The sequence below is a fragment of the Poecilia mexicana genome, unplaced genomic scaffold (genome assembly GCF_051168715.1).
Source record: "Poecilia mexicana isolate PSO_F unplaced genomic scaffold, ASM5116871v1 scaffold_9, whole genome shotgun sequence".
Lineage (NCBI taxonomy): Eukaryota > Metazoa > Chordata > Actinopteri > Cyprinodontiformes > Poeciliidae > Poecilia > Poecilia mexicana.
The window spans coordinates 9,100,307-9,126,414 of NW_028263378.1; the positions used below are offsets into that span (position 1 = coordinate 9,100,307).

A 26,108-nucleotide genomic window follows, 5' to 3' on the forward strand; every position below is an offset into this window, starting at 1 on the left:
TAAGTAAATGAGTACATTGGCATATAATTTGCTGCTGCCCTACCTGCTGTCTATAGAGATTGATTGGCTTTTGGAGAAAGAAGCGACTGTTTCCCTTTTCTCTTTGGTCATTGTTGGAGCTGAAGATGACGGGGAAGAGCAGGCAGAGGAAGAAAAAAGAGAAGCTGGAGAACTCTCCTTAACAAAACCTGAAAGATAAACAGGAACATGAACCAGACTGAGCGAGGAGTTGGAGTTGGCAAGTTATTTGTATCTGGATTTCAGATTAAAAGTGTTTTTAAACTGTTGATGTTTTAGTAACACCGTTTCTGTGGTTTAAAGTATTTTAAATGACATGCCAAGTAATGACTAGAGTTTTGTCTGCTCCATTGCCTCTGCCACAAGAATTTGCTAAGAACTGCCAGCCAGCTGGCTGAAAGTAAGTCCCCACCTACATTTAGGTGCTTACAAGAAAGACAAAATTGGCTGCTCATTCTCATTGTTGCTGATCTATTCACGTAATGTCCTTTTCATCAGATTAGCCACCATCGTTGGCATCAACACAAAAATGTCTCTTTTGTTTAACTCAATTGAATCAAAATTTAAGTCCAGCTCCTTTTTAGTCACATCTTGTCGCTGGGTCCATCTTCTTTGTGCTTTACCTTTTTACCCTTGTTCACACCTTCTGTAAATACAGTATATTTTTTAAACCTCCCAACTCCCTTTGCAATTTCTACCAGTGAAATTTAAAAGTAACAGAAGTCCTTGTTGGCACAAAATGCAGAGTAATGAAACATGGGAGCCTTCTAGCTAAAATTGACAACACACCAGTTCTTCCGTCCCCTCAGGTTAAAGAACTAACTGTTATTCTCGACTGAACTCGGGTTCTTTCAGGCCCGCATTATCAAGATAATCTCCTCAACATATTTCTTTCTGGTTAACTTTAATAGCCTTCTCTCATCTGTTACTCCAAGCAAAACTGTGTTATCACTTGATCTACAGATCATGTTTCTCGTCACTGTGTGGTTATCATGAGGGCCAGAGCTTCCAGACACTTTGCCCTCTGGAATTCCCTCCTTCTGCAACTCCACCAGTAAAAGAGACTGACCTTATAAAAAAATTATCTGAGCAGAAGCAGACACAGTGTAGAGTTAAATCACACAAGCCCTCTTGTGCTGCTTTAGGATGATTGAATCACAGTCGTGTTGATAGTTCCTCTGATTACTCAAAGATTTCTGATAGTGACCCATAAATAGTCTAATATTTTGTGGGATCGTTCCAGTAGAAGCATCTGGTTTTTACTATTGTCCTCCAGAGCTGACAACAGGAAGTTAGCTCTTTTTCCATTTTCATTCTCATGTTAAAACAAAGCTGTTCAAATCACTCTGATGATCATTTCTCTTCTTTATTGTAAAATTATGTACAGTATTTTCCAACTTTTAACTTTTCTCTTGTTTTAGGTTGTTATACTTCTGAAAAATTATCTAAAAGGTGGACATAAACAAAATATGTTGCACAGTAAGTACTTGAAAATGTAAACTAAAGTTAGTCATTGTGCTTTAATGTTTTAATTTGAATTTATGCACCACATTGAAAATAGCAACAAAAAAAAAACTGTTATTGATTGCATTATTATCATAGTAACAACTGTGGCTTGCAAGATGATGTTAAATATGACAGATGATGTTAAATATGTTTATTTTAAATCTTTGCTGCACTACTCAGGGTTACCATACCAGCTTAGTTTCAAAAACTTGTGAAATACTATATATCCTTTCAAAAGCCTTCATTAAATTTTTGGAGAACTGCAGTAGATGACATTAAAAATGTCTTAGATTTTATTTTCTTAACCGATAACTTTGTATGAATTACTTCAGATCATGAGCAACCTTAATTTCCCAATAGTGCAAGAAAAAGGTGAACGCAAAAACACACATAAAGACAAGCCAGGCTTCACCCCCAGCTGAGGTGGATTTAAGTTTAACTGGGCAGACTGGGGGAAGGAGGGCAGAGGTTTACTGAACTGTGAGATGAGGGAGGACAGGTGAAAACTAAATAAATACAAACTAAAGAAGGACTTTTGATCCTGAGTTACTTGGGTGGGGGCGGGGATACTCACTCTGTGGGAGAGACATAGTCTTGCTTTTTATTAGCACTAGATTCCTCTCCTGCTGCTTCTGGGGAACAAAGATAATTATATTAACACGAGCAGCCGTGAAGTATTTTGTTCATAAAATGCACATGCAGTCAATATTTACATAAGAACAAGGTGACTGTAAGAAAAACACAACACTTCTATTTTTTTTAAGTGTGTTACCTCTATGTTTGTGCAGTTCATGGGGTTAAAAGGTCATTTGTGTTTGCTGAGGCTCAATAGTGTTTAATGTGACAAGTTCCCAACTCTGTTGTGAGAAACCTATTGTGTGTATGTTGGCCTGCAAAAAAAGTGCAAGTGAAAAAACACATAATCTAACAACTATTGCTTTTGTGTCGAAAAGTTACTGAAAAACATATTGTATTAATTTTTTAAAAAATCAGTTGGTCTATCTTTTTAAAACCTGATACAACATACATGTTTTATTTTCCAAGTTCATGCAAAAGGCACACAATCCTGCTTTACAGTACAGGAGTATCTCAAAGGGAAATACTGTACCTATTCAGAGGAAGAAAAATGTGTGATTCATACTAATTTTATGAATAATCGAATGTTAAAACACAATCTGAGTAGTAAAACTACATAAATGTTTACTTTTGATATGTGCAATGAGCAGCAAAGTTTAGGGAAAAGGCAAACATGGAGTCTGTTGATAACATTTCCACTGGACTGAGGTGAAACATTTTATTCCTAAACAAGAACTTAATCCTTCTGTAATTACGGTGTGGTGGAACAACATGTGTGCTTACAATCACTGTTGTGACAACACATTTTCTGAAGATTCAATTCAAAGATGAAAGTGTTGAACATTTTCTTTTAAACTGGCTGTTATTTCTCACTCTTCAATCACTGGCCCAGCAAAACAGGCCTAAACCAAGATAGCATCACGATGTTACACCAGGGATGTTTTCTTTTCTCCACTTGGTCTCAGCTTTCCACTTTTGTTCAGCTACACACTTCCAGCCTGTTCCCATCATTATAGTAAAATGTAGAAAGCCAGAATTATTGTTTATAAAGAACAGTGACCAGTTGTTCACTGTTTATCTGATGGTGAACTCATAAAGAATGAAAAAAAAAATAAAGATCTAAACACCAAAAAGCTCTGGTACCCTAAAAAAGTTGATTTTCCTGCCTCGTCATGTAAAAAGTAACTATTTTGAGTTCAGATAAGCTTCTTTTGCTGTAATTACTGCTTTTGACTCAGTAAATCTAAACTCAGATAGTTTAGATTTATGTAGAAATTTTCCAAAATGCAGTCTACTTATAACTTCCAAGCTTATGTGAGTCTTTACTTTTTAGTTTTTGTTATTAATTTGATTATAACAAGGCATTATACGGTTTTTTTTCTGGTCAGCCTCGATTTCTGTTTTGCTCTATGGATCCTCTTGTTTGTTTGTTTTTTCATTCTAAGGACTCCAACACATAAGGGAAACTATTATGCAGGTTGTTTCATAGAAGTAATCATTTTAAGGTGAAAATAATCATAAGGAATTATTATCTCATCTCCTTCAATGCATCAAAACACATAACACTAACAAAGTACAGGCTGCTGGCCGAGGTCTTTATACTCAAAGAATTTTGCGAGTTTATCATATTTTAGGATATGATGTAAAAAAGATATTTCTTATTAGTACTGGGTAATCAATTCTGATACATTATAATAAAAATAAAATCGTTATTTGTTAAACTTGACATTAAAATGAATAATGAGTGATTACCTTTCCACAGGCTGCCACAGATTCCCGACAGGTTTTATGGACATTCAGAGAGCAGTCTACAGATTAAGGCAGAGGAAATCCAATTTAATCTCATAAATTGACTGACAGCAAACTGAAGTATCACATATATGGATTCTGTTTCCAGTGATTCTTCAGTCATGAAACATACTTAGAATCACCATGGAAAACATCATGGCAGCGCGTGCAGAGTAATTTAAACAATCTTCAAACACTTCAACCACTGCAGGACATTATCCAACACCAGTTCTGACATGAAATACTCACTGGCGCACTGCAACGACTCTTTCCCAGAAACAGGCTTATCACAGGCCACACAGAGAGAAGGAGCAGGCGGAGACACGGGGACGAACTGGTGCCCATTAGACGCTCCCAGCTTCTCTTTTCCCTCCTTCGTCTCTTTCCCTTTTACCTGAAACAAAAGAGGTCATAAATACTTGGATTTTACTCCTTTGGCTGACGTGTACTGTACTTAAAGCCACATTTTTATGTAAACCACCAAAGATGTAGCACGTAGCAGCCCTCAGTTTGGTGCAAGACACCTGCTGCAGTGAGGCTAGCTGAGATAAAGAGGCACATGAGTGGGCTTTTCTGTTTACTTTGCTAAGGTCTACGGGAACAGCTGATGTTAGAGTGCTTTATCCTCGGGGGGGCATTAGAGGGATTTCTCTCTGTATGTGTGTGATGGGGCCTTATTTATTTTCTTCCCAGACTTTGCAAGGAAGTCCGAGAGCGTGTGTTTGTTTTTATTGCTGTCCCAGTGTATTGTGTGAGGAAAACATGCCTTCAAGCTCATACAAACATGTGTTCACGGGATTACAGCAGAACGTGTTTTTAGTTCTTCAGGCTTTTTTGGAGAAAAAGAAGCAAGGGCTGGAAGAGGGAGGGGGGTGCTACATGTTATGTAAGGGAATATTTTTCACTATGTCCTCTGCAAAGTCCTGAAGAGAGGAAACTTCTCCCTTTCCAAATAAAGGCACAACTTTCAGACAATGGGCCCCCCAGTGCAGGAATTCTGACCGGGCTTTTCTGAGGGCTGTTAAAAGTTTTAGTGCACTTCTCCCAGAGGCCTTTCAGCTCTGACTTTTTAATTAGAAAGGTCAGCTGCAGGGATTTTTCAGTCACATTTTAAACACATGCCAGCAAAATCTCACCCAGTAGGAATTTTATTTTCCCTTTGGAGCAAAGTCCCTCAGCGCCGACTCACCTTGGTTTTGCTTCGGGTACTGGACATCCTGCTCTTTAGGAAGCTGAAGGTCCGGCTCACTTTGTACTTCTCCGACTCAACCTTAGATGGGATTATGTATTTATCCCACTCTTCATCCTCAATCCTGTATGATATATTCAAAGGGAACTCACTCTCACATGGTTTCAGAATTACCTCAGCACTAAAATCTAACATGCATCTCTTTTGCTATGAAACGAGCAATTATTTTAGTACTTCAACAGACTGGAAAAGGTTGACTAATCAGGAAAAATGGTGTCATGCTGAAATGAAAGAATGTCCAGACAGTCTTCCAGGACCCCTGGTCTACAGATTATTACTCTTAATAACATGCTTGGCATGCTTGGAAGTCACTATGGACTCTAGTGGTTGCTATTTATAGATCCACCTTGGCAAACTCCAGTTATTAATTTATCAGCTAATTTACAACAACTAATATTGGTTACCACAGGCCTCCTAGGTTAAAAGAAACAATGACAGCGAGATATGAAGGAAACATGCAATGAAAAGCTACCTTCCCTTATTTATTAGACCAAACTACTGCGCATTCCTGCATAGCCAAGTACAAATACAAATGCAAAAAATGAAAAAAAAAAAAAAAAAAAAATCTGTGTGTTTAAAAGATGGGCTGGAGATTGGTGCTACAGCAGGGACAGAATGAGATACACCACACGTGCATGTCTGTGAGCCCATTTTTTTAAGGAGACATACTCTTTGAGGAACTCTGTGAGCGTGAGATGTTGGAGTGATGTCGTGCTCTCCTCCTCTGCTGACTGGGCCCGCTTACGGAAACCCAGAATCCTGTGTGGATATAAAACACCTCAGAAAGGCTTCATATCTTCTCAGGTAGGAAACTGAAAATGGAAAATTAATCTTGTTGGTGGTATCTGGGATTAAGGTTTAAGGAAACTGCGTCACCGACATTTGTTACTAAAGGGTATAAATGGGAGCTTTAGTGGAACCAAATTACAACCAGAAAAGCACTAAGAGGACATACGGTCATTATAAAAAGTGAATGTGCACAGCAGTTCAAGGGTTTTTTCAGATCAGGCCACACAGAAACAGTCTGATCTTTGCTGGTTGTTAAGACTAATCGAGTGTGCAAAGACGCACAACTGATTCCAGAGTTTCATTATTAACTGAATAAACTTTTATTGGAATATCTGTATTTTTAAAAAATAAGGTACATCCCATGATTAGGCAGCATGTAGAAACACATTCAGTAGCAGTAATTGTTTTCTATATGACTACATGCTTTTATCTTGTTGTATAGGAAGTTTGGCACATTATTCTTTACAGAACCTCTTTGTGCTTTGAGCGGTACAGCACCAAATCTGCCTTCTTCCACGTTAAACACATCTCAAAACGTTGTCTTTCTCCATCTGATCTTGTAGCTGAAACTCTTATTCCTACTTTCATAAACTCCAATCTGGATAAATGCAACTGTGCCTTCTTTGAACCAGTCATTAAAGTTCTGGAAAGGCTCCGACATGTCTAAAATCAGGGATTTTCCAGTTCATGCCAACACTTCTCCCCCACTATCAGTCAGTTTCATGTAAGTTGCAACATTTATGTTCTTGGCCAGGCTTCACCTACTGGACAGATCTTACCACTAATTCTGGAATACTGTGAATACTCCATGAAATAAAACGGTGTCGTGACTAAAAGTCCAGTCCAGTATCCCTCTGTAACCATGCTTGGTATGAGGTGTTTTTGATGATATCCTGTGTTTGGTTTTTGACAAACATGATTCTGTTGGCTTTGGCTGAACATCTCTACTTTGGCATATATTTCTGGCAGTCTTGTGATTCATGTTATTTTCAGACAATTATGGTCACACTGATGATTATCAGTTAATAAGTAATGAAAATGTGTTTGTTTTTTCTTCTTCAAATTAAGCTCTTCTATTTTGTCTTTGTCTTCGTTTAACTAACAATCACTGCAGAATGTGTTTTTTTTTGTATTTGTACACTTAAGGTTCAGCTTTTTATAAATGTGTAACCAAATCATTTTTACTACGCCCTGATACGTACAGCTATAAAATGAAGAGGGTGTGTTTTCTTTTCACCACTATTGTATCTCTTGTTCATATTAAAGATCAATCGTTTCTGAAAGACATTAAAAGTTAATTAGTATATCCATTTAAGTGTCTCTGTGTCCATTGTAATTTTCTAATTGTTTAATACGAGTTTTCTTCATAACATTAAAACATCACAATATTTCACATCACAATATTTCTTATTGAAGTGACTGTTATCTCAAGCCCTAGCCAGTCGCGGCGGCTTTGCCTGATCTTTGAAGTTTATTTTAAAGTAACATTAAAATGTTGTCCTCAGTACAGTACAGTTTTATGTATCCTTATATCCCTACAAATATAGTGCCCTGATGTTTCCTATGTAAAAGCAGTAAATGTTTTTTAGCCAATGATGAAGTCAGTAAGATGAAGATGAACAATGACATATGAATGAAATGTGTTACGTGAATGGAAAGAATTTAAAGCAAATGTTTCTTCAGAACAGCTGTTTAAATCACCACCCAGCATAAACACTACAGTATGCACACACAATAAATTCAGTACCACTGATGTGGTCCTGATGTTTCCTGGTGTTTCTGAAGTTTGACATCCAAGAAGGACCAGGGTTTTGCTGTTTACTCTGGGTTATTTTGAGGTTGCAATCAGAGAATACTCTCAGACCCAGCCTGGCTACAGGAAGCATGTCATATCCTGCACACTAAGACCCTGGGTAGTTCAAAACCAGAGAGATGCAAACACACAACCTCCCACACATGTGTACACATGCGGGCTCCATCTAAGCCAATCTCTATCGGCTGTTCACTGCTGATGACTAAAAAGAGGGACGTAGGTCTGAGTGAGAGCACACGCAGTTCAGCAGGCCTGATGGTCAGGAAGCGATGTGCTGGTTTACCTCTTTTCTCTCGTCGTTTCGGTCAGGCTGAAGGCTCTCTGCTCTGTAGCGAGGAAACAAAGAAGTTACAAATATAAGTCAATGCATTTGAAGATACAATGCAGTGAAAAAACGTGTTTTTCCCCCATCAGATTTATTCTGTTTTTCTTTGTTAAAAAGAAATTATGCTTTTCCCCCCTAATGAACAAAATCACTGTTTGAAAACCGATTCTTTAAAAATGTAAGTAGAGCTATCTTTTAAGTGTGACCAATATAAAAAACAGAAGAAATCTGTAAGCGGGCAAATATTTTTTTCATAGCACTTTACTAGATGCCACAGAATCACAGAAAGATCAGCTGACAGAATTGGAAACCCCCACCAGGTCCCATTATTATTTAGCTAGAGGCAAAAACAGGGATCGCATAAAGAAGCCTGGATCCAGCAAACCCCAACAGAGCAAGAACAAACACAACCTTTTCCGCGAAAAACCAGATGACAGTGAAGATGGAAAAATAAAGAGCCAAGAGGAAAACAAAACGTGACCAAAGGGAAACATAACAGAAGCCTCAGACCAGAAACAATTCCTCCATCCATCAGATGATCAACGGGAGCTGAGTGTTATTCCAAATCTCCATTCTTCTGCTCGTCAGCCATTATAGGTTCTTTTTTGTTATAAATTAGTTTTTGGAAAACTATTATTTTGTTATCCATGGAGGAAAAATGATGAAGATTGGGAAAAGGTCTGCTTTTGATTACTGGACATCTGAAAATATGTTCTTTCAGTGAGACAGTGGTCTCGTGCTCACCACCAAGAATTAAATCCCACCACATAGACAGAACTGCACAATTAGGGCAACAATGGGAAACTACTGCAAAGTTTATGATACAACCAAAGCAGGCTTTTTTTATCTGCCTTTCTGATTTCTTTATAGAAAGGCTTAAAAATATAAATATCTCAAATATACCTTGTAATTGAGCAGCTCTCCACATGAAATGAGTCAAGAAATAGTAAAAAGCCTTTACCAACAAACCAAGTTGATGTCTAAGTTGCAACCTGCACTCATACTTACTAACTTGGTTGAGACGTGATAAGGATTTAGAGAGAGATAAAGCCTGAAGTAGCGAACGACCGCCGCTGCTCAAAGTGCCATCTACATGGAATAAAGCAAGAACTTAAAGCTGAAAACTTTTAGTTTACAATTGTAAATCACAAACTACAATTGTCTCATCATTAGTAGTGCTACAGTAGTGCGCCTTGGTATAGCGCTGCTACAGCAGCATAATATACAACTGTATGTTATGGCGCAGCATAATATACAGCAGCATAATATACAACTGTATGTTATGGCGCAGCATAATATACAGCAGCATAATATACAACTGTACATTATGGTGCTTGAACTGGCCACATTTTTCAGTTCAGCTGGCTTGTAAACACAAAGGAGGGGGATCGCAGGATACAGATGCCAAAGTTCACACACCTTCTTCCAGATCATTGATAGCCGAGTCCCGGTTCAGCAGAGGCCGCGACGGCCTCGCCTTAGGGGAGGAGTAGGAGTAGGAGCGCAGACGAACCTCAGCATCTTCTGAATTCTGGGTAAGAAAACGTGTGATGAAAATGTTACAAGGGAGGAGTTCACAAGTTCAGTCAGTGAGCAAGGAAATTTGGAGAACAGCACAATCGCGCAAGGCAAACAGACCCATCTCTGACCTTTAGTCCTCATTATTGAGCTACTGACAATCTGACCTTATCGACTGATGGCTGTCAAGGTAGGTTGTGTCTGTTGGAAAACTTGTAATGGAGGATGTTTTTTTGTGGAATGACTGAACAGGGTTCAAATTTGAATTTAGTTTTAAAAAGGGTATAATCCATTTGATGGAGAATATTACAAAAATATAAAGTAACACTGAATCCAAGATGTTAGCCACTGAAGGTTTTCTTTTTCTAATTGCCCAGTTCCAATTTTCATCTGCTTCTAATGGACTGAGATTTACCTTGTTGGACTTCTTTGCAGTTTCGGAGTGTGAGCAATTAAAATCAGGTGAAGTGTCAAAAGAGTCCCTTTCTTCTCCAGAGCTGGACTGCAGGACGGACCTCTGTTTCGAAGATGAGCAAGGGTAGGAGTGGCCCAAAACATCCTCTTCTTCACTGTCACACTCCAGACTGGGGCTATTTACCCACAAAGAGATGCAAAACAAACAGCACACATGGCGGGGTTACGACCCTGAATGCTAAAATACTTTTCAAAGGCTAATTTGTTCAACATCATCCAAAGAACATACAGGTCAATTTACAAATGTAGTTGAAGTCCTGGATTTGCAATCTTATTTGACTGACTTGTTGTGGCTGTGTGAGTCTGGGGTCTTCCATATTTTATGAACTCAACATAAGTCTTGATCTTAGTTAAGAAAGGAGTGCCTCAAGGCTGTTTACTCAGACCATCACCTTTTATTCTTATGTAATCCAGTGTCAATAAATTATTTGTCATCAGGTTAGCCACATAAACAAGTCAACTCTTGTCTAGCAGAAAATCTCAGTTTTTCTGCCAATGCACTCAAACTTAACCACGGTAAAACCCAGTGTTTTGGCAGTGAGTTGGAGATGTGCTTCTAAACATAGATTGTTTGTTTAAAATCCTGAAATCCACTAAGACCAGATGTGAAAGCACCTAAATACTCCATCCACCCTGGAACTTGTGGCTGAAATGATCAATTATGATTTTGTAATCTTCAATCAACATTGTTTAATGTGTTATTTTCCTGTCAGAATCTCTAAGCAACACCAAAGATAACTACTTAACATAAAAAACATTGGCAAATATCATCAAGATGATTTCTACAGAAGAATAAGAATAGAGTGGCAACCCACACAAAATAAAACGGAGCTAAATGAAATTTTTATGATGATTCTGATGACGGCATTTGACAAAATGTAATGTTCACAATTGTATGATGTTTTTATGATGTAAAGCACTTTCAGCTGTGTTGTTGCTTAAATGTGCTACACAAATAAACATGAATTGTACAACAATATACTTTCCACGTTTTTATTTTATTACATTATACCCATTTATCATGTTACAAGAAAAACACTTCCATGTTCTTACAATACTAAATTTCCAATGAACCAATGTGATCATTCATTGTACAAACATGAAAAGTGAATTGTCAGAAGAATACATTATTCATGTTGTAGCATAATATAGTTCTATTTTTATTTTGTTTCAATGGGTACCAGCTCTGTATATCTATAAGATTTCCTCTATTCGCAAAAAACTCCCATACTTTAGCTCAGGTGTCCCCAAACTACGGCCTGCGGGCAGTGGCGCAACTGCACATTATTCAGGTGGATGCGAAAACATAAATCGCCCCCCGAGGGAAGGAACGTCAGGGTGAAGGAGCGACGCTCCCCCCCCCGAGGCGACGATACGTGAAGTGTAAAAATCGCTACATTTACCTCGTTATGTGCGAGAGGTGAAGGAGCGTGAGGCGCGCTGAAGTGTATGGGAAAACATAATCGGCGCGTTGCCCCCTCCAGATGGGGTTTTGGCGCCCCCTCTGGTGCTGCGCCCCTATGCGTTGCATATGCTGCATACCTACTTTTTGCGCCTCTGCCCGCGGGCCGGATCCAGCCTGCCTCCACATTTGGTCCGGCCACTTGAACAATACCAGAGATCATTCAGATTTTTTTTCATTTATTGTATTTTCCGGTTTATATGTGGATTTTTCTTCAACCACCAGGGGGCTCTTTAGCAGGAAGTGTGTCCTGTAAACTGTGGGGCCCATTGCTGCCATCTGTTGGAGTTTTAGGGAACTGCTTGACTTTTATGTTATCAGTACGGTTGTTTGCTAGCGGTAGAGCAGATGAACACACCTGTCTGTTATGAACGCCGCATTCCAGGTTGAATTCTTCGAAGCGATGCCTGTAAGTAGCAGCTTATACTTCAAAACGAGCCTTTATGTTAACATATGAGAAATTAATATGTTACAGTTACATTCCCCCAATAGAATATATACTAGTCAGTCCCAGTGACCGTTTCACTCATGGGTTTTGCCCATGTGCTTTCTGGGTAAAACTCAATCAAGAAACGCAGCCCCCCCTCCAGCCCCATGTCAACAATTTCCGGCCCCCCACCAGAGAAGGGAAAAGTTATTTGGCCCTAACAGGAAAAAGTTTGGGGACCACTGAATTAGCTGATCAACTTAAGGGTGTTGCATATTATAGATCCTGTTTAAGGCCTTTGTTGGATTTTTATCTTTTTCTTGAAATTGAACATGATTTTCAGATGCTGTTCTATAGTTGGATATTTTTTTCTTAGGTCTGACACTTTGCTGCACAACTTGACCACTTGTCATGTTTTCAAGCATGCATTGGACAGCATGTGAACAGCAAAAAGTTGTTTAAAACTTGAAAAGCACAATTTTTCAAACAAAACGAAAATTCAAGCAAAACTGTAAATTCAATATTTTTCATGTTAAAAGAGCAAAAGAATCATATTGTCACCTCCTGTTCATGAGTGTAAAAATGTAAGAAGGTCCTTAATTAAAGTTAGCTGTACGACAACATCCTAGTTTCTGATAAGCTTCATAGTTTTTTGAGAAATTGGCCTCATGACCTAGAAAACAGTACTAACTATCAGTGTGTACAAATCTGAACACCATAAAGATTGCTGAGAGATTTCTTGAGATCAAATCTTACTGAGGAAACTCAGCTCAAAACTATCAGGACTTCTTTCTTTGTACTTTATCTTCACTAACTGCTGCAGAAAATGGCCCAAAATAGTTCATTGAAGCAGCTGCGTTAAACTTGGCTGTCTTACCATGATGCCTTAAATATTTATTGCAGCAAGACCACACAGTGATGAAACCCGCAGCAGAAATAGAATCATACCTCAGGCCCCGGCTCGCATCTGTCAAGCTGCACTCTTTGTGCTTCAAAGCTGGAGAGTCAGAAGGACCAGTCAGCGTCTGTCGCCTCTGCCCTCCGTCGAACAAACGAATTGCGGAAGCCAAGGGAGAGGAAGGAAAAGATGGGGAGGAGGCAAAGGGATAAGGGGGAGAAACACATGCCTCCCTGCCATTGTCCCGGCCTGGGCCCTGACTTCCCCTCGGCCTGCGATGGGGTGAGGATAGGGAACGGGTCTGGGAGCAATTCCCCGATTCAACGAGAGTGGGAGAGAAGGAATCCCAGCAGGACGAAGGGCTGACCTCCTCCTCATCCCCTGGAGACCGATACTTAATGTCAGCTCCGTCCACCTGAAGCAGAAAAGGGAAAAAGCGACAAGAAGAAACTTTTCTGTAAGCAGATTTCAGTGTTTTACATTAAAAGAACTTTCAACTCACAGATTGAAAAGTGACTGTGGCTCACCTGGTCCACCAGCATGGCGTTGGCGTACACTTGGTCTTTGCCGTGTATCATTGCTGAAAGTCTGGCAGCTGCTGCCCGAGTCGGGGACGAGGCCTGGCTCTCCCTTATAGACTGGCTTTTCTCTGCACGGAGAGGGGATTTTTCAATATTACATTTGGTTTCCAGAGCAACACCAAATGACTGCTCACAAACACGGGAAGTGACATAGACATCCTGGGCAGATGCATGTCATTGTTCAGTATCAAGACTCTCTCTCTTTCTCTCTCTCTCTCTTCTCGAGTGTGTGTGAGTGTGTCTGTGTCTTTTTGCACATACATGAAGTTGCTGTGGATGGAAATCTGTAGACATGTTTGTTCCCCGCCCTGCTTTTTGATACAGCGGCTGAGTGGAAATAACTCCTGGCGAGCACACAGTGGCATTGAGAGGAACCCTTCCAACACAGAGGAGGCACTGTGAGCTGCAGCCTGGCTGTGCTGATCAGCAGGGGAAAAACACACACACCTCTCCCTTGGGCATGTTGCTCCACACAAAGCACACCTTCTCCGCAACACAGCTTTTTTTAAAAATATATATATCAGGCTACAATGTAGCATATGCATTTGAGTAAAGAGGCTGCAGCCCCATGAGCCTCTGAGGAAATATTAATAGTGAACTATTGTTCAAACTTATCTGAACAAAGCACAACTAAAGGTCTGTAAATGCTAAGTAAACTCAGAAATCTGAGAATGTCCATTTTAAAACACAACCAGTCAGGCCCAAACTGCTGATGAATATCATGTGAATGATCAAAAGCCTTCAAAGACTTCTTAGTTTTCACGGTTAAAGTAAAAAAAAAAAAAGAAGAAGAAGAGGAGAGGGAAAAAGTATTTTGAAACTCAAAGCTGCAGCATGTTTGTGATGATTTTAATTTGATTTAAACTTCAGTCAAGTTCCAGGAAATTTCCACAGTTTCTTACAACAAACATTGCTTAGAGTCTAATTTTGTTAAATATCATCACTGCACCCTGTGGCCAAACCAATGCTTTATCTCATCTCCAACTAGTTTTTCTTTTTTCAAGTCATGCTGAACTCACTTTTTTTACATGTCACTTTCTCCTGATTTCAGCTCACGACTATGCTCTCAATAACCATATGTAAACAGCTCAACTGTGTACAGTCATATACAGAGTTAGACTATTTTTAAACTCTATTTGAAATGTACAGCTTCCCCTCTGCAATACATGTTGCACACCCGGTTCTCTCTTACCTTCCCAGAAAGATTAGATTACTTTTGCTGTTTTCAGGCTTTATATGTTTTAACCTATGGATCTCCTAACCTAATCTCACTGTGCGGTACAGTTGTGTGTAAATTGCGGTGCCTTGCAAAAGTTTTCATATCCCTTGCCATTTCAAACACTTTCTCGCATAACAACCTCACACTTCAGTGGATTTTATTGGGATTTGATTGGCCAGACCAATCCAAACCGTGCATAATAATGAAGAAGACGGAAAATGACATATGGTGTCCAACATACAGTATTTACCAAATAAAAATCAAAAAGATATGGCTTGAATTGGTACTCGGACACCTTTACTTTGAAATTTTTGTGCATTTTTGTGCATTTTCTGGTTTGAGAAGTAACTTTATTGTTTTTTTATATATATATATATATATATATATATATATATATATATAAATAATAGTCTATTGAAGGAGTCTTCACATGAGTGTCATATTTTGGCAGTTTACTCCATCAGTTTCAAAAAACACACTAAAACATGTGTGCACACACTAAGCCATGTTTTTATTTTGGCTTCTGAGAATCTGCTAACAAGTCTAAATGTTTACTTTTAATCTTTTGCTGTTCTAAGCTCAAGTTGAGAAAAGCAATAAAAATAAATAAATAATAAGTAAAACCTACAGCACAAAAACTATCTTTCAGTTTGTCAACAACCATTTTTTTCATACATTAGATGTAAAAAAAAAAAAAAACCTACAGCACAAAAACTTTCAGTTTGTCAACAACCATTAGATACATTAGATGTAAAAAAAAAAAAAAATCTAAATCCTTCCAAAATCGCAACTTTAAGCTTCTAGTGTCTCTAGGATCATGTACATGTTGGCAGGCCACTGCAGAACATTTAACTCAACAAAACATGAGACTCTTATGGACTGTTGTAAATTATTAGAATATTACTCTGTGTGTTGTTTACCTAATTAGAAATATAAAATGCTGATAGAACAGTAATAGGAAATGGGTCAACACCAGCTAATATTTTTAGCAGATATAAAAAAAAAGAGCCTTTATTTCCAGAACCCATCTTCAACTTGACCCATTATTTATGAAACGGTGCACTTGGAAGCATTTTTTGCCTTTTCTCTGACTCAGAGGATTTGCTAAGTTAAACATGGATTTAAAATCTTGTTGTCAAGTCAGAACTGTAAACATGTTTCAAAGTTTGTTTTAAAATAATAAATAGGGAACCAAGCGCAACGTAGTGAGTCAGAGTATCTATTTTCTGAATGAAGTGCATTTCTTTGAAAAAGTGTTTTTCAAAGCAGTTCAACAGCAACAGATCAAGATGCCGAGGGTGAGACAGATTTAGGTCATTTACAACAGAGTCCAGTATGACAGACAAGTCTGAAGTCATCATTAAGAAACTACAACAAATTTAAACAGATTATTAAAAGACATTAATAGTCTGAGAAAGTCTCTGGGTGATCACCTTTTCACCAGAAGAAATGTGAAGATAAAATTTGATTCCCAAAACAATTCGAAAAACATAACAAGGAAGACAGTTAAAGTGAAAATCTGCTGCATATTTTTTTTTTTATTTTGGTTTTGTTTTGTTTTTTGATGGTGTATTTTTTTATAGTAGGGACTACAAGGTATTTTGTATTATATTAAAGATAAGTATGTAAAAAAAAAAAAAAAACTGATCAAATTAACAGCTTGTTTGAAAGTTTCCACACTAAACAGAGGAGGGAAACTTATGAGCTTAGGTAAATGTTAATTATTTTTACAACGCTCATTTTACGACCTTTAAAACTCGCCTCCAATTATACCAGGAGTGGGGGGAGTGAAAACATATTTTTGGCAGAGCTGCTTCTACCATTTCTCTTCCAGCATTGTTCAAAACCAAAACTCTGCAGTGTTCTTTAAAACAAATCCATCATAACTACTAAAGTGAGCAGAAGAAGAGAGGTTCAGCATCTGAAACAGAGAATAAATCAGACCCACAATTGGCTGTGCTTCCTGTGGGCGGCAAGTCCCATAAATCTGAGAGGCAACAGGGAGTCAAACGGACACTGATGAGGACGCCAGATGATTCCCGTCACATCCACATTAAATCTAAATGAATTAACTCCAGCTGAACCAGCCGAGTGTATACAGAGATTACCCGACATCGTTCCTCATTCTCCAAAGTCCTGACATACCTTTCAAACAGAAAACAAACCGTTGCAGCTACTTTCTTAAATCCTCTGGGTCCAACAAGCTTCTACTCCGTTTGAAATGTGAAACCACATCTGAGATATCTGCACAAAATCACATCAGGCACGCTACTACATATCATCGGATTAGAACGAGTCCAGCAATTTAATTCACAGGGGGTGGTTATAGCCTGGATGGCGGTCAGACTGCTGTTTGAAAGTAGATACCGTTTCATACAAGCCCACGTCATGAACTTGACAGACGGGCTAAATATTTCAGGTTCTGGGCCCGATCCAAAGCCACAGCTGGCTGCCATGGACTCAATTACTCACACACCTCTGACCTATAAACAGTGACTCAGTGAACATTACTGTCAGGCAGCGAGATCTGTGTTTAGCATCAGTTAACCGGTGAAATAACACATGAAGCAGAGGCTTTATATTCTTAACAAGATAGAGGACTATCTAACTTTATTGGTAAGATAAACCTGCTCACAGGTTTAGCAGATCTAAAACTACAAAACAGTTTTAAAAGTAGTGCACGAGATCCCTCTATATTTGTTTCTTTTTTTTTTGTTCTCCTAGATGTTACAACTCTCCACAGCAATTGATGCCAATGTTAAAGGTACATAATTATTAAATATACTTAAATTTAATTTAGTTTAATTCTAAAAACTTTGAGACAAAGCAGACTTACAGTCAGGTTGTCTTAAAATAGCAGTATTATATATTTTCCTGTCACTAGAGATTCAATGATGCATGAAAGAATCAAAGCAACATTCCAAGTATGTTTTTGATAAGGGAGCAACGTAGGATTTATATGCCTCAAAAAAGTAAATTTTACTCAATACTCCTTTATAAACACTTTTTAACGGATGCACATGTGATTTGTTTTTTTTTTTAATAGTGTAGTCTTATAAAACCTACTGTTTAAAAAAAAACAGATGAATCAACAAATTTACAACAGGACTTTGTCTTTTTTAGCTTGTTTTTATGACACAAAAATAACACAGAACAATAGGATAAAGCATTCCTATCATTTGTCACTGCAGAATCATGATGCTGGCTGAAGGGTGAGGTTGTCACTGAGGATTTGAAAATTTCATTTAAATGTCAGAAAAACTAACCGATAGTCCTCATGAAGTCAGTTCTCCAAAGAACTGAGAAACTAGGAGCTTCCCAAACAGTTCTGGGTTCACTGTCCAATATGGCCTCCTGCCTTCACAATACAGGAAAAGTTTAATTAGCAAACTATTGCTAATTTCTCATGGTTTGCTTCTTACTAAAACTGTGGTAAAAATTGGGTGAATTATCTATTTGTGAATATGTTTTGTGTGTGAATGTTTAAAATGGCTGCTGCATGGTGAAGTAGTTGCTTGCAGCAAGATTTTCAGGGTGCAAGAAGTTTGCATTTTCTCCCTAAAGGAGGTTCTCTCTGGGCACTCTAGCTTCCTCCCACAACTCAAAAACAGGACTGTTAGGTTATTCTAAATTGTCCTTACATAATGTGTGTGTGTGTGTGTGTGTGTGTGTGTGTGTGCGTGTGTGTGTGTGTGTGTGTGTGTGTGTGTGTGCGTGTGTGTGTGTGTGCGTGTGTGTGTGCGTGCGCATTGTTGTTGTTCCTAATTGACTGCACTTTACTTTATCACAGCTAATTTGTTCATATCTACCTTGAAATAACCAATAATAAAACCAGTTATACAAATAAAACATGTCTAGCCTTTGTTTTGAAAAAGCAAACCCCGTTTTTACAGGAGCTGTTTTCTCACAGACATACAGTAATCTGCTCCAATAATAAATAATTCAAACTACTCACAACAGAAATTATACAAAGAAATATATTACCCAGTAAGAATTGTAGTTCCTCAAAAAGAAATCTAAACCAGCATGTCAAAGCTTTACAAAACCTAGAAATTGCAGATGATTCTTCAATGTTTACCAAACATCCTAATAAACGCAGCGTGTTTAATGTATGTGGAGCGATGCAATAGTCAGAATAAATTGCTGTGTGAGAGCTAATTCTATACAGTAGCAGCACAGTGAAAAAGAGAGCATGCAGGTCTGCACAGACAAAGACAGCAGTCACAGCCAGGTTTCCAGACCAGGGCAGTTAAACATGCAGAGAGTGACCCTTCAACTCCTGCACACCCCAGGGAGAAAGAGATGGAGTGTGCTTTGACACAAAAACACTTTCTCAAGGTTTCTGTCCAGCTCAAGTGTTTATGCAGAAACCAAAAAATTCCAGATAAATAAAATTATTATCAGTATAAACATTTGGAGCAATTCATTTTGAGAGCTAAAGAATAATTTGCTCATGTTGAAACATTCCTTATGATGCAAGTTTCTTTTTAAACGCCTATCTAAACCAGCAGTCACTCTGAGGACAGCTGAGAATAGAATAATAATCATAGTCGAAAGGATTCATAACAAATGTTGAAATATCATTTTTCAGCTTTGTTTTTAAGGACATTTAAACCATTAAAGAGTTGCTCACCAATATCCACAAAAATGGCTCTGAGTTATGACACCTGTGGTCGAACTTCCTGGTCCAAGCATCACATACTCGTCGTGTTTACATTTGAATGCATGAAGAGATCAAGTCAGACAGCCAGACTGAGCAGCGATCACTTCTCGCAGTAAAGAAACAGCTGTGCACACCTGAAATCACAATTCACTCTTCATGTGCTGAAAAATGAAAATGTCTGTAAATGTTACATCCTCTTGTGAGATTTAAATGTTTGCGCAGAGAGAGTGTAAGATATTTGCAAATGTCAGTAAGCATCACCGTGACACAGATGATCTTCCACGGGGTTTATGGAGAAAGTTGAAGAAAAGAGCACTGGAGGTAAGCCATGACACAGCCGTGGCAGTAACAGGATCTTCCCCTGCGTCTCTCTTTCCTTCCAACAAACACAGCCACTTGCATACAAGTCATAAGCTTTAAAACCACAATAGTGTAAATTTGGGCTATTTTAAGCTCCTATGTTAGGTTTCCCATGATTCTCCCTGAAGGAAATGTTAAGTTAAAGCACACATGTGAATTTTGGTAGCAGATGACTGAATGCAAACCGTTACTTTCAATAGATGCTTGAAGGAAACTGCAATGCAGTAAAAGTAAAACACAGGAAAGACACACAGGATCAAGCTTTTCTTTGGAACTGTGCTATGAGAGCACCACTTTTAGGCTTCTTCCATGAAGCAGTGCGGCCTGAGGACGATGAACGCCGCAGAGCGCTTCATCAGCCTTCGAGCGGACATCTGACATTCCCCAACATGCTGTCAGAGATCAGGTTACATCACTGGAAAAGATGCGGCAATCTAAGTCTGACTGAGCCGCTGCTGCGGTGTAGAAGGCCTGAGAGCGACAATGCGTAATGGGAACAGTTCTAATTTTAACTTTATTGTTCCACAGTGAATGGTGAAACGTATATCTGCCAAGAGGGCACTCAGCTGTCACCTTTAGCGTACAGGAAGAAAATAACCTAGAACTGAAACGCTTTTTAAACCAGGCCATGTCTATTTGTTGTCCAGCTCACATCAAATAGAGAAACTTTGTAGTAGACATAGACCAGTAATCTCTATCAAGGTACAGAGTTTTCTAAACGTTATTTTTTCAAAACCACCAAGATTTGAAAAATACTGTTCCTACGATTTAAAGTCATTTTGTTGATTTTGTTGTGTTTCTTCTGGTAATCTTGTGTTTTTTAGGGTTTTTAAGACTGATTTTTATTGTACAAGGCTTTGCGATTTTGTCTGTGAAAAGCACTTTAAAAATAAACTCTACTTACTCCTGATTATTCTCTTCACAGTACTGAAGCAGCATCACTTTACACCGCAGTTGATTCTGGACTTCGTTCAGTTCTCCTTGGTCTACATTTATCCTTTCATACCGCTTCACATAACGTCCTCATTGACAGATATGTTAGTGTTACTAACACACCCTTCAACTACTTCAAATCATATCTCTTGGCCTAAACAAAACATGAGCGGTCATGGCGTGTAAACTGAAGGAGCATTAATCATCACATTTATTAAAGTAACAGAGGTTTAAGACTGTACAGGTATGAGGTCCTTTTCAGTCCATCAGCTAGTGGCTGCTTCAGCAGATAACAGTGCGTAACCAGCCAATATTAGCTTGTCAGGCTTGTACTTGTCTTTCACTGAACATAGCAACGGTTCTTCCTGCATTTTTTCTTTGGTTTATATCAAATGAACTATAAATAAATAGCATAGGTAGGATTATTATACCGAGAATGATTAGCATATTCTTTTTGCAGTAGTAGAAATTGTTGTCATTTCCCTGTTTTAAATTAAACCAGTTACATCACGCTGTATATTTTTGTTTTCTATATTTGTCAGCTTCTAAATATTGTGAAGCCGTTGTATTTTTGGTTGAGGGAGTCATGCTGTGAGAATGTCCTATGCCTATTCCACTGTAGGCATTTGAAAATGTCATAAAACATATTCAAGAACGTTTTTATCTTTACGTTTAAATGCAATAGTTTTTAAATAAACTGACATCCTGTTACCTTTTTTCCCTGTTTTCCGGCATATCCTCATCCTGGGAAACGATGGCCAGGAGTAGTTGAAAGGAGAGTCTGAGTCAGAATCCATGACTTTTGATGTGAAAGAAAAAACCTTCATCCAAATAGCTCAGAAAGTCCCAAACATAAACGAGTGGTGCCTCATTTTACATCCATTCCCCACATGGCTGAACAGGCTCCAGACAAGCTGCGGCTCTCGCTCTTGTTTTTCCAGAGCCCCACTGTAGAGTCTGACACTTCAAGAGTGAGCCAGCATGTTCCCCTCTGTCTCCTCTAACCACCCCTCCCCCTAAAATCCTCGCCTCCCCCCTGCCTCAACCCGTCCAACAGAGCTAGGACTCAACTTTTTCATCTGCAGCCTCGTTTTTATTCTCTAATAACTTGCTGCTGCCTTTCAGTTTGTCTCAACTCTGCGTCCATGTTCTTTAGCCCAGCCACTCATAGATTGTGCTCAGTAGTGAGTGGGGAAGATATCGGCACATTCTGACAGCAGAAGGGGGAGGAGGGTCCTGACTCGCTGAAGAGTGACTTAAGGAAGGAGTGAAGCAGAGAGAGAGAAAAAGAGAGAGGGAGAGATAGAGAGACAAAGTTGAAGATAGGAGTGACTTCAGAAACTGCAGAAAAAAATGCGACAGGCAGCTCCAGACGTGGGAGAAATCATCAACCCACTGAGTTCGTGATCGTCTCAAAGACAAGCCGCTCTGCAGCTGAGTCCAAACATGCCACATCCGACCAGAGTTCCCCTCTAGCAGTCCACCTTCTCGTTCTTTATATTTTAGCATGTCAAAGCTGAGATGGGGGTGGGGAGGGGGACTGCCAGGTCAGCAGCCTCACCATGGAGACAGCAGTGAGAGCCGCTGCTGTTTTCTTCTTCCACGTTGCTGCTCTCCTACTTTTTCCTCTTGCTGACGACCTGCAGGGGCACGAACAGCGCAGCAACCCAGAGGCAAGTAAAAATCCTCCAAATGGGCTGGTTAAAGAGAGTTTAAGAGAGAAATTGGACAATGGTTCTGCAGAAAGAGGCCAAACACATGTTTATGAATGCACATAAATTTAAGAATGTGATAAAAAAAGGACAGGAAGGGTTTAGGAGGGAGAGTATCTGCTGAGAAGAGAGAAAGAGCCACACTGTGGCTGCAGAAAAAAGTTGTGTGCGTGCGTGTGCATGTGTATGGAGAAGGCTGCTGGAGGATGTTGGCACTGTACTGGTGCACATTAATGCTGGCCTTTGTGGGGTCTGTGTGGGGTTTAATCCTTTTTTCCAGTCTCCAATTAGATCCCTCGGTTGGGGTCGAGGAGCTGGAGGAGGGGGGCTGATCTTGTTGGGGCTCCCGGCATTGCACTTATCGTTTCTTGTCACTTCACCAAACTATCCCTATCATAAATCCCTTTACTGTTGCTCTGTGTCTTTTCCCTGCAGCTTTAAAACTCTCTCGCTCTCCTCGCCTATGGGGATCTCAATGAGCGGCTGGAAAACTGCATTCAGAAAAATCCTTGGCAACCCCCATTCAGCCACAAACACCTCTGTTAAAAAAAAAAAAAAAAAAACACCAAAAAAACTCTCCTTTGGCCCCTTTTAAAATCATTCTTCCCTTCTGTGGTTTTCTTTTCTCTCACACAAAATCATTTCCACATTCTAAGCTTCTCTCTTCATTGAGCTGTGAAGAGCCTCTCTTTAAACACAGACGTATACAGCGGAGGTTTTTGATTTGGGCAACATAAGTACTCAGGGGGGTGCAACAGGAAAATATTATATACATGAATGGATGAAAGGAGGGCTTCTTAACTAAAATACAGACTAACAGGTCTGTGAGAGCAAGAAATCAAAGAATAAATGTTCTGGATTTGATTTTTAGATTGTGTCACTCAGCTAAAATGTACCTATGAGGAACATTACCGACCTGTCCATTCTTTGTAAGTGGGAATATGTGAAAAATTGATGTTGTGTCAAATACTCATTTTCCCCAATGCACACTGACCAGTAGGAAACTTGCAGTTACGCCCAAGCGTACATTTACATGGGGCAGCAGGAAGCTGCAATCAAACCTACCTCTGCAATATTACTACTCTTCTGACTGAGACAGAGTCGCCCCAAAATTTTTGATGGACCAGCAATTTTTTACGTAAATATACTACACATTAACCTCAATCCAAAAACATGCAGCTCCAAGCGAAAACACTAGAGCTAGCATTAGACACAACAGCCTTGGTTCAGGTTCAGAGCAGAAACATTTAAAATCTGAGGTGGCTTATTAACACCACCTATATGTCTATTTACTGGACAGGATATCATGCAAATAGAGTTAGAAATGGAAAAACCTGCAACTATTATAAATGTGATACAGTGCTAAAAATGTGATCAATGGCAAAGCTTCTCATTTTGTTATTGCATCATTTCTAAAACATTTTGGTCAGAAATATACGCAAGTTCATTCGTTAATTTATTTTTGAAATTGATTAGAATGGTCAAAAACCCATTGCGTCTTCCGTCTTTAAACTTAAACAAATTAAAGTGCATTTTTAATATATACTTGAACACCTGCAAAAAGTATGGCCTTGTTAATGAAGTTACAGTAAGCTGAGCGGGTGAGAAGAAGGATGACATCAGGAAGACAGGGGGAACATGACAAGTACCTTCCAAATACCACATCCCATGCTGAGGCCCCGGCTGCACAGATTCTATCTGTCTACCTGATGACGCATACGCGCCAGTCAAACACCATACTGCATGTGTCAACAAGCAGATGCACTCACAATGTAAGGCTCGATAGTTTGCTAAATATGTAAGGTCAGCCACTCATGATGCTCCAGAATGCCTAATGAAAAACTTAATGTCTTCAAAGGTTCAAAGAAGTGGGTGATGTTAAAGGAGACACCACATTTTATTCCAGTTACATTTTTAGAAAGCTGAAGGAGGTCAGTGTTCAGAGACTTTACAAAAATAAGCTAATTTAGCCAATAAAAACACATAAACTCGCAGGACCAGAAACCGGAAAAACTGCACCAACTACAGAGTGTTGTCGTCCAGTTCCAAGTATTATTAACTTGTAACCACAACATTCTTACACTAAGGCATCAGTCTTCTCTGCAGCAATCAGGACAATTATTAACCCACAGGATGTTCCCAGTTTAAAGACCTTCGTTTTACTATCCAGAAGCTGCTTAGAGCAAAACCACACTCAAGCTTCTAGCATGTTATTCTAGTCCAGAGATACTCAAACCTTTTAGTACCAACACAGTAAAAAATAAATTTATTGAAATTACCACCACACTGATGGGCTTATTAAACAGGACTTGGACCTTATTGGTTTCGTGCCTTCATAGATTTGATTGTTTCCCATTGAAGCAATATTCAATGGGATGTTTGATACCAACCATTCATCTTCCTCTGATAAGCAACAATTTTAAGTAGTTTATATATATATATATATATATATATATATATATATATATATATATATATATATATATATATATATATATATATATATATATATATATATATATATATATATATTCTCCTCATACACTACTGTGAGAAAATTATTACATCAATCCCATAAATAACTCATTCCAGCAGGACATTTCCTAAATTTACTCCAATTGGATTAGGGTCCCATAATCTGTAATATTTTATGGGACAACTGGCTCAAACAAGAATCAGAACCAAAACAAATAAAAACAGGAAGCAGTAAAAAGTTGTTGGAAAACATTATCCAGCTGACATAAATTACATCAGATTTCCAGCTTTTTATATTAATCCCTATTAATCATAACATTAAATGGTGAAAGGGTGGAGCTGTTTCATGATGAAAACAAAACCAAGCCACAACTTTTCCTGCTCACAGTAATAACATGCACACTGCTTAATCCAGACCCTGCCATGCACTTTATTAGCTATATCTTTTAATACTGCTTTGAGGACTTTATGCTATTTAAAACTTGTTTTGAAGGCTACAAAAAAAAAAAACTTGTTCTTCAAATCAGAGTCTTTAAACCTTCAATCTGGCACCAATATCTAAAGTTTGGACATTGATTTACAGTCTGAATACAAATGTTTGGTAATGTTGCTGCCTTACATCTATTATACAATTAATTTGTCCGATTTAGCTTGTCAATACTTGACACCAAAACTTCCTCTGAGAACCATTAAGTTACTTGCGCCACAGTTTTAAAATGCTGTGTCTAGCTTTTTCCTGCTCATCAGAAATCAGGTGGCTCAACATCTTCTTTGCCCATCACATCAAATTTAACGACTTCTTTTTGGTAGCACCATAACTATAAACATAGAGTAGCAAGATTCCAAAACCTCTAAAGGTCGGAAGGAAAAACCTATTAGCTGGCCTGACATGTGATCCCAATGTCAGCTGGGAATGTAGTTAGCCATGGTTGACGATTAATGCTAAGCTCCAAGTTTTGGTTTAAAAAAAAAAGAAGTAAATGTTTCCTCCTTTAATGATTAAAATACACTTTAATAACATCCTACAAATAAACCAGCAATGATCTGTTTAAATCAGCACAAAGCCTGATCTCTTGCAGAAGCATGAGAAGCTCAAGAGTTAAAGCCAAGTTGTAAAGAAAACACTTGTGCTAAAGGAAACCTTAAGACATTTACCGGAGCCAGAGTGTGAAGGATCGTCCTCTTCGTCCTCCTCATTCAGGGCAAAAATCAACGGCTCCTCGCAGTCCTCAGCGAAGAAGTTGAGAACCTTTCGGTGGAACAACAAGCACGTTTACTCAGGGAAACCTTTTGCCTCGAGCGTGCCAGAAAGCACAAGCATA

The 26,108-nt window shown here is 38.8% G+C and overlaps 1 protein-coding gene across 1 annotated transcript in view; it reads right to left on the bottom strand.

Annotated features, from left to right (window-relative positions):
- Positions 1-23,499, bottom strand: part of LOC106929037 (rho guanine nucleotide exchange factor 28-like) — a 35,572-nt gene extending 12,073 nt beyond the window's left edge. Inside the window, exons 1-13 of the mRNA XM_088008733.1 lie at positions 21,312-23,499; positions 13,371-13,492; positions 12,894-13,258; positions 9,998-10,172; positions 9,484-9,595; positions 9,073-9,153; positions 8,023-8,065; positions 5,807-5,896; positions 5,078-5,201; positions 4,138-4,282; positions 3,853-3,908; positions 2,099-2,156; positions 44-188 (exon numbers count right to left, since the gene is read on the bottom strand). Coding sequence (XP_087864859.1) covers positions 44-188; positions 2,099-2,156; positions 3,853-3,908; positions 4,138-4,282; positions 5,078-5,201; positions 5,807-5,896; positions 8,023-8,065; positions 9,073-9,153; positions 9,484-9,595; positions 9,998-10,172; positions 12,894-13,258; positions 13,371-13,492; positions 21,312-21,426 — 1,631 coding nt within the window. The 5' untranslated portion in view covers positions 21,427-23,499. The remainder of the gene's footprint in view (positions 1-43; positions 189-2,098; positions 2,157-3,852; positions 3,909-4,137; positions 4,283-5,077; positions 5,202-5,806; positions 5,897-8,022; positions 8,066-9,072; positions 9,154-9,483; positions 9,596-9,997; positions 10,173-12,893; positions 13,259-13,370; positions 13,493-21,311) is intronic.
- Between the last annotated feature and the right edge of the window lie 2,609 nt (positions 23,500-26,108).